The 16196-nt window shown below is 23.5% G+C and overlaps 1 protein-coding gene across 1 annotated transcript; it reads left to right on the top strand.

Moving 5' to 3' along the window:
• Positions 1–315: 315 nt before the first annotated feature.
• Positions 316–16016, top strand: yellow-c (L-dopachrome tautomerase yellow-c). Its single transcript, XM_075293329.1, has 3 exons — positions 316–701; positions 14746–15103; positions 15170–16016. The coding sequence occupies exons 1-3, from the start codon at positions 484–486 to the stop codon at positions 15845–15847; spliced, it is 1254 nt and encodes a 417-aa protein (XP_075149444.1). The 5' UTR covers positions 316–483; the 3' UTR covers positions 15848–16016.
• The last annotated feature ends 180 nt before the right edge of the window (positions 16017–16196 follow it).

Below are 16196 nucleotides of genomic sequence, written 5' to 3'. Positions count from 1 at the left end.
GCTACATTTGCTTTCATGGTCTTTATAACACAGTTTATAAACACTGATATTGCCCACTGAGTTGACACTTTAACGTCACTATGTTTTTCGTTACCCGAGGCAGATTTATTTGGCCAGTGGACGTATTAGTACGTCAACACTAAAACGTCACTATTTGAGTAACAATAAATATTTCTCATTTTTGTTATTCTGCCTCTCTATATTTCTTATATTCGTAATACTAAAGTCATGTTCTGTGTGGACTCTACACTGTAGAGTATGTCTCATTGGTTTGTTTTCGCATCAATTGGTTGGAGTTTAAAAGGCTTTAAGCGTTGATCTTAAACACTCAGTTTCGATCAAGCTTCCACACGGGAGGTTTTAACAGCAATCATTAACGGTAGATTTGATTGCTTTTCTGTAAAAATAAAAAATATAATTTTAAAAAACAAAATTAAATACATTAAAATAAATAAATAACAGCAAAAGAATTAAAAAAACAAAATGAAATTATTAACTTTAGTGTTGTGTGTATTTGGTGTGGGTGTTTTGTCTGTTCAAGCTAAATTAGAGGAAAAATTTCATTGGAAGCAATTGGCATTCGATTGGCCAACGAAAGAAGCGGAAAGCGAAGCCCTAAAATCAGGTCAATATGTGGTGGAAAATAATTTACCATTAGGTGTGGAGAAATGGAATAACAAATTATTTATCACTGTACCAAGGTAAGTCCAGATCAGACGGACAGATATATGCATAAACAAATGTATATGGGAAGAATTGGATATGGCGGGACCGAGGGTAACGGTTAATAAAATGTATATGTTGTTGGTGGGTTTGGTCTTTTTTTTCCTTTACTGAAATCAAAAATATTTATAAATTGAAACAAAATCACATACAATAATGGTTTTGCATTCTAATGGCACCATTTTAAATTACCATAACATTTTTTGTATAATTAGCGGGTATTTGTGATTCTTGATTTCTTCATTTTTTTTAAATGCATATGCTTTTGTATTGAAATCTTGTTTCGTTCATTTCTATCCCTCCAATGAATATTTAATAGTTGGTTCCGACCACCAGCTGCTGGAATAAAGCACACAAACAAAAAGCAACGATGAAACCACCAATTTTACTACGAGTATTCAAGTGACGATGGTCATCTACTGATAGTGGTAAAACAATAAATATTTAAATAATTTAAAGAAAAAGTAAAAGTGAAAACAATATACATCAAATTATAAATGCAAAAAATTAGGCTACCATTAAAAATTCAAATTCTCACAATTTCAAATATGTCGATACTCCAGATTTTGCTCAAGTCGCAGTCGTACAAATCTTAATATTTTGGTAGATTTTGCAATTTTTTCCAATTTTCTGGAGAAATAAAATGTTGACACTTTTTTTCTGTAGAAATAAAATGTTGACAATTTTTTCTATAAAAATAAAATTTTGAAAATTGTTACTTTAAAAATAGAATTTTGACAATTTTTTCTACAAAAATAAAATTTTTACAAAAATTTTTTATAAAAATAAACTGCTGCTGTTTTTAGCAGACTTTTTTCTATGAGTGTTGGAATAAAATTTTTGACAAAATTTTTTATAAAAATAAACTTTAACAAAATTTTCTATATTAAACAAAGTTCTGAGAAAATTTTCTATAGGAATAAAATTTTTACAAATTTTCTGTATAAATAAAATTTTTACAAAATTTTCTATCTAAATACAATTTTTATTATTCTGTAGAAATAAAATTGTTTACAAAATTTTCTATAGAAATAAAATTTTGACAAAATCTTGTATACACCCAAAGAAATTTGTTAGTAGGGTTTAGCAGAAAAGTCTGCTAAAAACAGCAGAAAGTCTGCTGAAAAATGGGCCAGCAATCGGTGTTTGCTGAAATAGCAAACATTTCCTGCTATTTTTAATGCTCGATTACACTAAAACATGTCTTATTTAGGCAAAAACAAATAAAAATGTCAACTTAGGAGCTATCCTAACATAATTAAAACAATATTTTATGAATATTTATAGTATTTGACCAAAAATCCGAATATTTATAGAAGTGAGGCATAACAGCAAACAAAATGTTTGCTGATCGTATTTAGGAGCTTGTAAGTATATTACAGTGCAAAAATATACCAAAAACTACTTTTGGTTCTTAAATATGCTTTGGGGAAAAATTTATAACCTAAAAATTTTATAAATTGTTGTTCATTTGGCCCTGAAGTACAAAACTATAACAGCAGACATCGACTGCTGTTTTTAGCTGACATTTTTCTATGAGTGTAGGAATAACATTTTTGACAAAATTTTCTATAGAAATAAACTTTAACAAAATTTTCTGTATTAAACAAAGTTCTGAGAAAATTTTCTATAGGAATAAAATTTTTACAAATTTTCTGTAGAAATAAAATGTTTACAAAATTTTCTATAAAAATACCATTTTTATTATTCTGTAGAAATAAAATTGTTTACAAAATTTTCTATAGAAATAAAATTTTTAAATTTTCTATAGAAATACAATTTTGACAACATTTTCTATAGGATTCAAATTTTGACAAAATTTTATATAGAAAAAATATTGACAAAATTTTCTGTAGAAAATTTTCCATAGGAATAACATTTTGACAAAATTTTCTATAGAAATAAAACTTTGACAAAATTTTCTATAGAAATAATTCTTTGACAAAATTGTCTATAGAAATAAAATTTTTAAAAAATTTTCTATAGAAAAAAAAACTTTGACAAAATTTTTATAGAAATAAAATTTTGACAAAATTTTCTATAATAATAAAATTTTGACAAAATTTTCTATGGAAATAAAATTTTCACAAAATTTTCTATAGAAATAAAATATTGACAAAATTTGCTATAGAAAAATTTCTATAGGAATAAAATTTTTACAAAAAAAAACAAGTAAGGAAAGTCAACAGTCGGGCGGGCCGACTATATTATAACCTGCACCACTTTGTAGATCCGCATTTTCGATAGCATATCAAATCAGTCCAATGTGTTGGGTGCTATATATAAAGGTTTATGGACATGGCTAGATCGACACAGGGACCCCCCTGAGCATTATTGCCAAAGACGCCATGTGTCTATATCGTCTCCTTCTGGGTGTTGCAAACATATGCACAAACTTATAATACCATGTTCCACATTGTGGCGCAGGTTATAAATATTGACAAAATTTTCTGTAGAAAATTTTCCATAGGACATGTAGACATAAAATTTTGACAAAATTTTCTATATAAATAAAATTTTTATTTATATAGAAATAAAACTTTGACAAAATCTTCAATAGAAATCAAATTTGGACAAAATTTTCTATATAAATAAAATTTTTACAAAATTTTCTATAAAAAAATGTTAACAAAATTTTCTATATAAAATTTTTACAAAATTGTCTATATAAATATAGAAATAAAATTTTGACAAAATTTTCTATAGAAATAAAATGTTGAAAAAATTTTCTATGGAAAAAATTGACAAAATTTTCTGTAGAAAATGTTTTATAGAAATAAATTTTTTACAAATTTTCTGTAGAAATAAAATTTTTACAAAATGTTCTATATAAATAAAATTTTGACAAAATTTTCTATGGAAATAAAATATTTACAAAATTTTCTATGGAAATAAAATATTTACAAAATTTTAAATAAAATATTTACAAAATTTTCTGTAGAAATAAAACTTTGACAAAATCTTCTATAGAAATAAAAAGTTGACAAACTTTTTAATATAAATAAAATTTTTACAAAATTTTCTATAGAAAAAAATATTGACAAAATCTATATAAATAAAATGTTTACAAAATTTTTTACAAAATTGTCTATATAAATATAGAAATAAAATTTTGACAAAATTTTCTATGGAAAAAAATTGACAAAATTTTCTGTAGAAAATGTTCTATAGGAATACATTTTTTTAAATTTTTCTGTAGAAATAAAATTTTTGCAAAATGTTCTATATAAATAAAATTTTGACAGAATTTTCTATAGAAATACAATTTTGACAAGATTTTCTATAGAAATACAATTTTGACAAAATAAAACTTTGACAAAATCTTCTACAGAAATAAAATGTTCACAAACTTTTTAATATAAATAAAATTTTTTTCAAAATTTTCTATAGAAAAAAATATTGACAAAATTCTCTATTTAAATAAAATTTTTACAAAATTTTCTATAGAAAAAAATATTGACAACATTTTCCATAGAAATAAAATTTTGAAATTTTTTTCTATAGAAATAAAATTTTGACAAAATTTTCTATAGAAATTTTTACAAAATTTGCTATAGAAATAAAATTTTGACAAAATTTGCTATAGAAATAAAATTTTGACAAAATTTTCCATAGAAATGAAATTTTGAAAAAGTTTTCTATAGAAATAAAATGTTGACGAAATTTTCTATAGAAATAAAATTTTGACAAAATTTGCTATAGATATACAATTTTGACAAAATTGTCTATAGAAATGCAATTTTGACAAAATGTTTACAAAATTTTCTGTAGAAATAAAATTTTGAAAAAATTTTCTATAGAAATAAAATTTTGAAAAAGTTTTCTATATAAATAAAACTGTTACAAAATCTTCTGTAAAAATAAAGTTTTGACAAATATATATAAAAATAATTTTTTTCAAAATTTTCTATATAAACAAAATTTTCTATAGAAATAACATTTTGACAACATTTTGTATAGAAATAAAATTGTTCAAAATAAGTTTTTTGATAAAATTTTCTCCAAATTTAAAAGATTATTTTTGGTAGATTTTATTTATCGACTTCATGCTCACACATAAACCGATCTTTCAATTTGGGTTCTTGAACGTTTAGGTTAGGTTATGTTCCGATCTTCCAAATAACACCTATATAGACCGATATCAGGATTTTACTTCTTAAACTGCTTAAAGCCGAATTATTCCATCCAAATCCTGAAAATATGGAAATTTTTACTATATAAATTTTTTTGTTGCCCATATCTCCTCAACTAACCATCGTAGAACGAAAATAACTCGTGATCATTCCCGAAAAAATGATAATTCCACCCAAAACCTTAAAAAAATTGAAATGTTTATTATTCTATATATGGTTGTTCGTTCATCCACTTTATATTTCTCTCAACTTATTAAACCCCTCATCGCAAATGCCGCCTCGGCCATAGCAAATGATTCGCTATTTTGAAATCAATTAATTCTGTTAATCTGAATTTTGGCCAAAACGAAAATAACCACTAATCATGATGGACGTCAAAAGTTTTCTTTGTTAGTTTTGGTTGTGGTTGTCACAACAATATGCTACATAGATGACATTATTCCCAGTAGAATTTGTTACTAGTTAAATTTTGAAATATATAGGAATATGTGGAAATACGTGGAATTTTATGGGTATATCAAAAATATACGAATTATAAATGTACATACCTTGAATTCTTGTAGATAAAATTATTAAACTGAAACAATTATTGTTTTTAAAAACGTTTACATAGGAAAATGGAATGAGGGAATTTTTAGTCTAATGTCAGGTATGTAGATCTACCTGAAATTTCCGCTAGAAATGCATTGCTATATTTTGAAATAGGAATATGTGGAAGTACGTGGAATTTTATGGGAATACCAAAAATATACGAATTATAAATGTACATACCTTGAATTCTTGTAGATGAAATTAATAATCTGAAACAATTATTGTTTTTAAAAAATTTTGCATAGGAAAATGGAATGAGGGATTTTTTAGTCTAAATTTTATTAAATTTTATTTTTATAGAAAATTTTGTCAACATTTTATTTCTGTAGGAAATTTTGTAAATTTTTTAATGTAGAAAATTTTGTCAAAATTTTATTTCTATAACAAATTTTCTCAAATTTTATTTTTATAAACAATTTTGTCAAAAATTTTTGTTTCTATCGGAAATTTTGTCAAAATTTCCTTTCTATAGGATATTATCTCAAATATTTATTTCTATAGCAAATTTTGGCAACATTTTATTTCTATAGAAAATTTCGTCAAAATTTTATTTCTATAGAAACTTTTGTCAAAATGTTATTTCTATAGAAAATTTTGTCAAATTTTTTTTTCTATAGACAAATTTTGGCAAATTTTATTTGTATTGAAAAATTTTGCAAAATTTCATTTTTATAGAAAACTTTTGTCAAAGCTTTTGTTTCTATCGGAAATTTTGTCAAAATTTCCTTTCTATAGTATATTATCTCAAATATTTATTTCTATAGAATATTTTCTCCAAATTTTATTTGTATTGAACATTTTCTCAAAATTTTATTTGCATTGAAAATTTTCTCAAAAATTTATTTCGATAGAAAATTTTCTCAAAATTTTATTTCTATAGATTACTTTTGTCAAAATTTTATTTTTATAGAAAATTTTGTAAATTTTTATTGTAGAAAATTTTGCCAACTTTTTGTTTCTATAGAAAATTTTGTCAAAATTTTTTTATATAGAAAATTAATCAAAATTTTATTTTTTTTTTGTCAAAATTTTTGTTTCTATCGGAAATTTTGTCAAAATTTCCTTTCTATAGGATATTATCTCAAATATTTATTTCTGTAGAAAATTTTGTCAAAATTTTATTTCTATAGAAAATTTTGTCAATTTTTTTTCAATAGACAAATTTTGCCAAATTTTATTTGTATTGAAAAATTTTGCAAAATTTAATTTTTTTAGAAAACTTTTGTCAAAATTTGTGTTTCTATCGGAAATTTTGTCAAAATTTCCTTTCTATAGGATATCAAATATTTATTTCTATAGAAAATTTTGTCAAAATTGTATTTCTATTGAAAATTTTGTCAAAATTTTATTTCTATAGAAAATTTCGTCAACATTTTATTTTTATAGAAAATTTTCTCAAAATTTTATTTCTATAGAAAATTTTCTAAAAATTTTAGTTCTATAGACAAATTTTATAAAAATTTTATTTTTATAGAAAATTTTGTCAACATTTTCTTTCTAATCTAGATCTACCTGAAATTTCCGCTAGAAATGCATTGCTATATTTTGAAATAGGAATATGTGGAAGTACGTGGAATTTTATGGGAATACCAAAAATATACGAATTATAAATGTACATACCTTGAATTCTTGTAGATGAAATTAATAATCTGAAACAATTATTGTTTTTAAAAAATTTTGCATAGGAAAATGGAATGAGGGATTTTTTAGTCTAAATTTTATTAAATTTTATTTTTATAGAAAATTTTGTCAACATTTTATTTCTGTAGGAAATTTTGTAAATTTTTTAATGTAGAAAATTTTGTCAAAATTTTATTTCTATAACAAATTTTCTCAAATTTTATTTTTATAAACAATTTTGTCAAAAATTTTTGTTTCTATCGGAAATTTTGTCAAAATTTCCTTTCTATAGGATATTATCTCAAATATTTATTTCTATAGCAAATTTTGGCAACATTTTATTTCTATAGAAAATTTCGTCAAAATTTTATTTCTATAGAAACTTTTGTCAAAATTTTATTTCTATAGAAAATTTTGTCAAATTTTTTTTTCTATAGACAAATTTTGGCAAATTTTATTTGTATTGAAAAATTTTGCAAAATTTCATTTTTATAGAAAACTTTTGTCAAAGCTTTTGTTTCTATCGGAAATTTTGTCAAAATTTCCTTTCTATAGTATATTATCTCAAATATTTATTTCTATAGAATATTTTCTCCAAATTTTATTTGTATTGAACATTTTCTCAAAATTTTATTTGCATTGAAAATTTTCTCAAAAATTTATTTCGATAGAAAATTTTCTCAAAATTTTATTTCTATAGATTACTTTTGTCAAAATTTTATTTTTATAGAAAATTTTGTAAATTTTTATTGTAGAAAATTTTGCCAACTTTTTGTTTCTATAGAAAATTTTGTCAAAATTTTTTTATATAGAAAATTAATCAAAATTTTATTTTTTTTTTGTCAAAATTTTTGTTTCTATCGGAAATTTTGTCAAAATTTCCTTTCTATAGGATATTATCTCAAATATTTATTTCTGTAGAAAATTTTGTCAAAATTTTATTTCTATAGAAAATTTTGTCAATTTTTTTTCAATAGACAAATTTTGCCAAATTTTATTTGTATTGAAAAATTTTGCAAAATTTAATTTTTTTAGAAAACTTTTGTCAAAATTTGTGTTTCTATCGGAAATTTTGTCAAAATTTCCTTTCTATAGGATATCAAATATTTATTTCTATAGAAAATTTTGTCAAAATTGTATTTCTATTGAAAATTTTGTCAAAATTTTATTTCTATAGAAAATTTCGTCAACATTTTATTTTTATAGAAAATTTTCTCAAAATTTTATTTCTATAGAAAATTTTCTAAAAATTTTAGTTCTATAGACAAATTTTATAAAAATTTTATTTTTATAGAAAATTTTGTCAACATTTTCTTTCTAATCTAGATCTACCTGAAATTTCCGCTAGAAATGCATTGCTATATTTTGAAATAGGAATATGTGGAAGTACGTGGAATTTTATGGGAATACCAAAAATATACGAATTATAAATGTACATACCTTGAATTCTTGTAGATGAAATTAATAATCTGAAACAATTATTGTTTTTAAAAAATTTTGCATAGGAAAATGGAATGAGGGATTTTTTAGTCTAAATTTTATTAAATTTTATTTTTATAGAAAATTTTGTCAACATTTTATTTCTGTAGGAAATTTTGTAAATTTTTTAATGTAGAAAATTTTGTCAAAATTTTATTTCTATAACAAATTTTCTCAAATTTTATTTTTATAAACAATTTTGTCAAAAATTTTTGTTTCTATCGGAAATTTTGTCAAAATTTCCTTTCTATAGGATATTATCTCAAATATTTATTTCTATAGCAAATTTTGGCAACATTTTATTTCTATAGAAAATTTCGTCAAAATTTTATTTCTATAGAAACTTTTGTCAAAATTTTATTTCTATAGAAAATTTTGTCAAATTTTTTTTTCTATAGACAAATTTTGGCAAATTTTATTTGTATTGAAAAATTTTGCAAAATTTCATTTTTATAGAAAACTTTTGTCAAAGCTTTTGTTTCTATCGGAAATTTTGTCAAAATTTCCTTTCTATAGTATATTATCTCAAATATTTATTTCTATAGAATATTTTCTCCAAATTTTATTTGTATTGAACATTTTCTCAAAATTTTATTTGCATTGAAAATTTTCTCAAAAATTTATTTCGATAGAAAATTTTCTCAAAATTTTATTTCTATAGATTACTTTTGTCAAAATTTTATTTTTATAGAAAATTTTGTAAATTTTTATTGTAGAAAATTTTGCCAACTTTTTGTTTCTATAGAAAATTTTGTCAAAATTTTTTTATATAGAAAATTAATCAAAATTTTATTTTTTTTTTGTCAAAATTTTTGTTTCTATCGGAAATTTTGTCAAAATTTCCTTTCTATAGGATATTATCTCAAATATTTATTTCTGTAGAAAATTTTGTCAAAATTTTATTTCTATAGAAAATTTTGTCAATTTTTTTTTCAATAGACAAATTTTGCCAAATTTTATTTGTATTGAAAAATTTTGCAAAATTTAATTTTTTTAGAAAACTTTTGTCAAAATTTGTGTTTCTATCGGAAATTTTGTCAAAATTTCCTTTCTATAGGATATCAAATATTTATTTCTATAGAAAATTTTGTCAAAATTGTATTTCTATTGAAAATTTTGTTAAAATTTTATTTCTATAGAAAATTTCGTCAACATTTTATTTTTATAGAAAATTTTCTCAAAATTTTATTTCTATAGAAAATTTTCTAAAAATTTTAGTTCTATAGACAAATTTTATAAAAATTTTATTTTTATAGAAAATTTTGTCAACATTTTCTTTCTAAAGGCAATTTTGTAAATTTTTTATTGTAGAAAATTTTGCCAAAATTTTATTTCTATAAAAATTTTTCTCAAATTTTATTTTTATAAAAAATGTTGGCAACATTTTATTTCTATAGAAAATTTTCTCACAGTTTTATTTCTATAAAAAAACTAATCAAAATTTTATTTTTATAGAAATTTTGCCAAAATTTTATTGCCTTAGAAAATTTTGTCAAAATTTAATTTCTATAGGAAATTTTGTCAATTTTTTTCTGTAGAAAATTTTGTCAAAATGTTATTTCTATAAAAAATTTTCTCACATTTTATTTTTATAAAAAATTTTGTCAACATTTTATTCCTATACAAAATTTTCTCACAATTTTATTTCTATAAAAAAAATTAATCAAAATTTTATTTTTATAGAAATTTTGTCAACATTTTATTGCTTTAGAAAATTTTGTCAAAATTTAATTTCTATAGGAAATTTTGTCAATTTTTTTCTGTAGAAAATTTTCTAAAAATTTTATTTCTATAAAAAATATTCTCAAATTTTATTTTTATAAACAATTTTGTCAAAATTTTATTTCTATAAAAAATTTTCTCAAATTTTGTTTTTATAAACAATTTTGTCAAAATTTTATTTCTATAGAAAATTTTGTCAAAATTTTTGTTTCTATCGGAAATTTTGTCAAAATTTCCTTTCTATAGGATATTATCTCAAATATTTATTTCTATAGAAAATTTTGTCAAAATTTTATTTCTATAGAAAATTTTGTCAAAATTTTATTTGTATAGAACAATTTTGCAAAATTTAATTTTTATAGAAAACTTTTGTCTAATTTGTGTTCCTATCGGAAATTTTGTCAAAAATTCCTTTCTATAGGATATTATCTCAAATATTTATTTCTATAGAAAATTTTGTCAAAATTTTATTTCTATAGAAAATTTTCTCAAAATTTGATTTCCATAGAAAATTTTCTAAACATTTTAGTTCTATAGACAAATTTTATAAAAATTTTATTTTTATAGAAAATTTTGTCAACATTTTCTTTCTATAGGCAATTTTGTAAATTTTTTATTGTAGAAAATTTTGCCAAAATTTTATTTCTATAAAAAATTTTCTCAAATTTTATTTTTATAAAAAATTTTGTCAACATTTTATTTCTATACAAAATTTTCTCACAATTTTATTTCTATAAAAAAAAATTAATCAAAATTTTATTTTTATAGAAATTTTGTCAACATTTTACTACTTTAGAAAATTTTGTCTAAATTTAATTTCTATTGGAAATTTTGTCGATTTGTTTCTGTAGAAAAATTTGTCAACATTTTATTTCTATAGAAAATTTTGTCAAAATTTTATTTCTATAGAAGAATTTGTCAAAAATGTTATTTCTGTAGAAAATTTTGTCAAAATATTATTTCAATAGAAAATTTTGTCAAAATTTTATTTCTATAAAAAAATTTGTCATAATTTTATTTCTGTAGAAAATTTTGTCAAACTTTTATTTCTATAGAAAATTTTGTCAAAATCAAAATCTGTCAGCTAGATGAAATACATATCAACCACCCTTTATTCCGTACCAGCAGTTAAACAATTGAATTCATATATCTGCACTCGAACAGTTCGTTACAGCTTACTGATCGATTCGATTTTCACTGACAACTAATTACTTCGTTTTAAAAATATATTGAAAAAAAACTTTGAGTTTATTCTTTTATTAATTCCATTATATTGTGTGATAATTTATTCATTATATAATTGCAAATACCAGTTGCATGGAATGAATTATACTTATTTGCTTTTCCTTTAATTATAAACTTTCGAAATTTTTGATTTCCATAAAGTTCAGTTATTTACTAAAACCGAAAAAAGTTTCTATTTAGAGATATCTTGGAAAACTATTGAAACCGGTATTGCCAACATCGACCTTAAGATGCACATTCTGTTTTTAGAAAATAATGACAAAAATTACAGAAATACAACCGTTAATTATTCTCCAAATAAAAAATAAACAATAAATTATCTATAGACCATGAAAAAAATTTTATATACAATGACTTCAGCTTGAACGATGATCATGAATTCCAAAGAAATCATTCAGTAATTGTCATTTCGATTATACAATAATTACAGCAACTAAAAGCCAACAAACAGCCAAAAAAAATCTTCCAACTTTAAAATCTTGGAAACCTCGAAAGATTTATAAATAAACAATAAAACCACAAAACCAACCAGTCTGAGTACAACTTAAAACATTAAACAATTGTGGTTTGTAACTCGTAACACATATTTTTCGCACATTTCAAATGTGTCATTAGAGCCTCTAAAGAACCTGACCTGGTAAATGAATAAGATTGGCGTCACAAACAAATAAATGCCAACAACAATTCATTCATTAAAATCAGTGACATCAATAATACCACGTCTGGCTATGGTCCAAATAATAATAAAAAACGTGATGCTATTTTTTATTTATTTATTTCGTTTATTTGCAATAACCAGGGTATAAAAATATATCATGAGACAAGTTTTTTTTATAGAAACTTATAATAAACTTGTCTCATATACAGAAAATTTGTCGTGACACAAATTTTCGTATACAGAAAAATTTTCGTGAGGCAAATTTTCGTATATAAAAAAATTAAAAAATTTTCGTATACAGAAAAATTGTCGTGAGACAAATGTTCGTATATAGAAAAACTGTTGTGAGACAAATTTTCGTATATAGAAAAACTGTCGTGAGACAAATTTTCGTATATAGAAAACCTATCTTGAGAAATGATTTGTTTATTAAATAATTATTTTTCGTAGACAAACATTTTACTATTAAATTATTTCTATAGAAAATTTTGTGAAAATTTTATTTCTATAGAAAATTTTTGAAAATTTTATTTCTATAGAAAATTTTGTCAAAATTTTATTTCTATAGAAAATTTTGTCAAAATTTTATTTTTGCAGAAAATGTTGTCAAAATTTTATTTCTATAGAAAATTTTGTCAAAATTTCATTTCTATCGAGAATTTTGTCAAAATTTTATTTCTATAGAAAATTTTGCCAAACTTTTATTTCTATAGAGAATTTTGTCAAAATTTTATTTCTATAGAGAATTTTGTCTAAATTTTTTATTTCTATAAAAAATTTTGTCAACATTTTAATTCTATATAAAATTTTGTCAACATTTTATTTCTATAGAAAACTTTGTCAACATTTTCTTTCTATACAAACATTTGTCAAAATTTTATTTCTCAGACAAGGTTTCGTAGAGAAAACTTGTAGAGAAACTATCATGAGACAATATTTTTTTAGAAAAAATTTTTCCAAGTGTTTCTATGGATAAAATTGTCGCGAGAAAAATTTTCGTATATAGAAAAATTGTCGTGAGACAAATTTTCGTAAATAGAAAAATTGTCGTGAGACAAATTTTCTTATATAGAAAAATTGTCAGGAGACAAATGTCGTGAGACAAATTTTCGTATATAGAAAAATTGTCTGGAGACAAATTTTCATATATAGAAAAATTGTGTTCGTAGAGAAAACTTGTCGTAGAAAAACTATCATGATACAATATTTTTTTATAAAAAAATGTTCCATGTGTTCCTATAGGTAAAATTGTCGTAAGACAAATTTTCGTATATAGAAAAATTGCCGTGAGACAAATTTTCGTATATAGAAAAATTTTCGAGAGACAAATTTTGGTATATAGAAAAATTTTCGTGAGACAAAATTTCGTATATAGAAAAACTGTCGTGAGATAAATTTTCGTATATAGAAAAATTGTTCGTACATAGAAAATTTGTTGTGAGACAAATTTTCGTATATAGAAAAATTGTCGTGAGACAAATTTTCGTATATAGAAAAACTGTCGTGAGATCAATTTTCGTATAAAGAAAAATTGTCGTAAAATATATGTTCGTATATAGTAAAACTGTCGTTAGATAAATTTTCGTAAATAGAAAACTTGTGGTGAGACAAATTTTCGTAAATAGAAAACTTGTGGTGAGACAAATTTTCATATATAGAAAAAATGTCGTGAGACAAATTTTCGTATATAGAACAATTGTCGTGAGACAAATCTTACGTATATAGAAAAGTTGTCGGGAGATAAATTTTCGTAAATAGAAAAATTGTCAGGAGACAAATTTTCATATATAGAAAAAAGTTCGTGAGACAAATTTTCGTATATTGAAAAATTGTCGTGAGACAAATTTTCGTATATAGAAAAATTGTCGTGAGACAAATTTTCTTGTCGTAGAAAAACTATCATGAGACAATATTTTTTTATAAAAAAATTTTCCAAGTGTTTCTATAGGTAAAATTGTCGTAAGGTAAATTTTCGTATATAGAAAAACTGTCGTGAGATAAATTTCCGTATATAGAAAAATTGTCGTAAAACAAATTTTCGTATATAGAAAAACTGTCGTGAGATAAATTTTCGTATATAGAAAAATTTTCGAGAGACAAATTTTCGTATATAGAAAAATTTTCGTGAGACAAAATTTCGTATATAGAAAAACTGTCGTGAGATAAATTTTCGTATATAGAAAAATTGTCGTAAGACAAATTTTCGTATATAGAAAAACTGTCGTGAGATAAATTTTCGTATATAGAAAAATTGTCGTAAGACAAATTTTCGTATATATATAAATTGCCGTAAGATAAATTTTCTTATATAGAAAAATTCTCGGGAGACAAGTTCTCGTTTATAAAAAAAATGTTCATGAGAAAAGTTTTCGTATATAGAAAAATTGTCGTGAGACAAGTTTTCGTATATTGAAAAACTATAATGAGGCAATTTTTTGTTTTATTGAAAAACTATGCTAGTTTTTCCTACAATTTATCATAAAATATTTTTCGCTACGAAAACCATAATAGTAGCCGCTGCCTATAATTATAAAACTTTATTTCATTACATTCGTTTTAAATATTTACTTTTAGATGGAAATCTGGAGTTGCAGCTAGTTTAAATTATGTGGAATTGAATACATCTGAGCAAAGTCCAAAACTACGCCCCTATCCAAGTTGGCAGGCCAACATGGTACCCACAGATAAATGTGAAGATGAAAAAGGTTGCCCACTCAAAGATAACTCCACCATTATTTCCACTTTCCGTATACAAGCCGATAAATGTGATCGACTCTGGGTCTTGGATACAGGATTGGCAGATATTTTGGGTGAAGGAAAGCAGGTTACACCAAATGCTATTGTAATTTATGACCTGAAAACTGATAAACTGGTACGCCGTGTCCCCATACCCAAAGGTCAATTGAAAGAAGATAGTTTCCTGGCCAACATTGTAGGTGTCTTCAAAATTTCTTTTTTTTATGAATTTTCTGTATGAATGTTGCTTTCTCTTTTTCAGATTGTCGATTCAGAACGTTCCGAATGCTCAGATGCTTATGCTTATATTCCTGATTTGGGTGCTTATGGTGTTATAGTCTATTCGTTCCGTGACAATCGTTCATATCGTGTTAAACATAATTTCTTCCATTTCGATCCTTTGCATGGTGACTTTAATGTGGGCGGTGTAAACTTCCAATGGACCGATGGTGTCTTCGGCATGGCGGTTGGTCCTTTGAAATCGGATAATACAAAAGATATTTATTTCCATGCCTTGGCCAGTACCAAAGAGTTTATGGTCTCCAATAAGGTTTTGCAAAATGAATCGCATGTCACCTCTCCCGAGGCTTATTATGATTTCAAATATGTAGGAGATCGTGGCATGAATGGTCAATCCACGGCCGAAGTTTACGATCTGGAGACTGATGTTATATTCTACACCCAAGTCAATAAGGATGCAATTGCCTGTTGGAATACCAAAAAACCTTATACAACGGATAATCAAGGTCTAATTGATTCAGATTCACATACCTTGGTGTTCCCCAACGATATGAAGATCGATCCGGAGGGTACCCTCTATGTATTGTCTGATAAAATGCCAACCTATTTGTATAAGAAATTAGATCCCGCTGCTGTAAACTATCGCATATTGACAGGCACCAATCGTGATTTGATAAAGGGAACACCCTGTGATAATTAGAGAAAATCGAGAGGCAGAGTTACCTTGAGATTTCAAGATTTTTATTTTTAATAACGTAAACTATGATTTTAAGAAATCTTTTCAATATATAGTTATAGATTTTTGTACTTAATTTTTGTAAATTAATAAATATTGTTTATTTTAATAAATAAAGAAAACTTAAAACGAACCTCTGGCCGGTCAATTGTCTTAAAAGTAGTTGACAAGTTTTCTATCCTAAATAACGATGGCATGGGTAGATAATTTTGGTGTAGTTTGTTCCTGTATCATAGCCAGGACGATGACGACATTGACATTCAACTGTCTGTAGCTAAGAGTTTGGTATCAGATACACGGTTGCCACTCAAGC

Source organism: Haematobia irritans, chromosome 2 (genome assembly GCF_050003625.1).
Source record: "Haematobia irritans isolate KBUSLIRL chromosome 2, ASM5000362v1, whole genome shotgun sequence".
Taxonomy (NCBI): domain Eukaryota; kingdom Metazoa; phylum Arthropoda; class Insecta; order Diptera; family Muscidae; genus Haematobia; species Haematobia irritans.
This window is presented reverse-complemented; position numbering and strand designations above follow the sequence as displayed.

Excerpts from the sequence above, each read along its gene's own strand:
- yellow-c (XM_075293329.1), top strand. The coding sequence starts at position 484 with ATGAAATTATTAACTTTAGTGTTGTGTGTATTTGGTGTGGGTGTTTTG. Across the intron at positions 702-14,745 it reads TTATTTATCACTGTACCAAG|ATGGAAATCTGGAGTTGCAG; the intron begins GTAAGTCCAGAT and ends ATTTACTTTTAG. Across the intron at positions 15,104-15,169 it reads ATAGTTTCCTGGCCAACATT|ATTGTCGATTCAGAACGTTC; the intron begins GTAGGTGTCTTC and ends TCTCTTTTTCAG.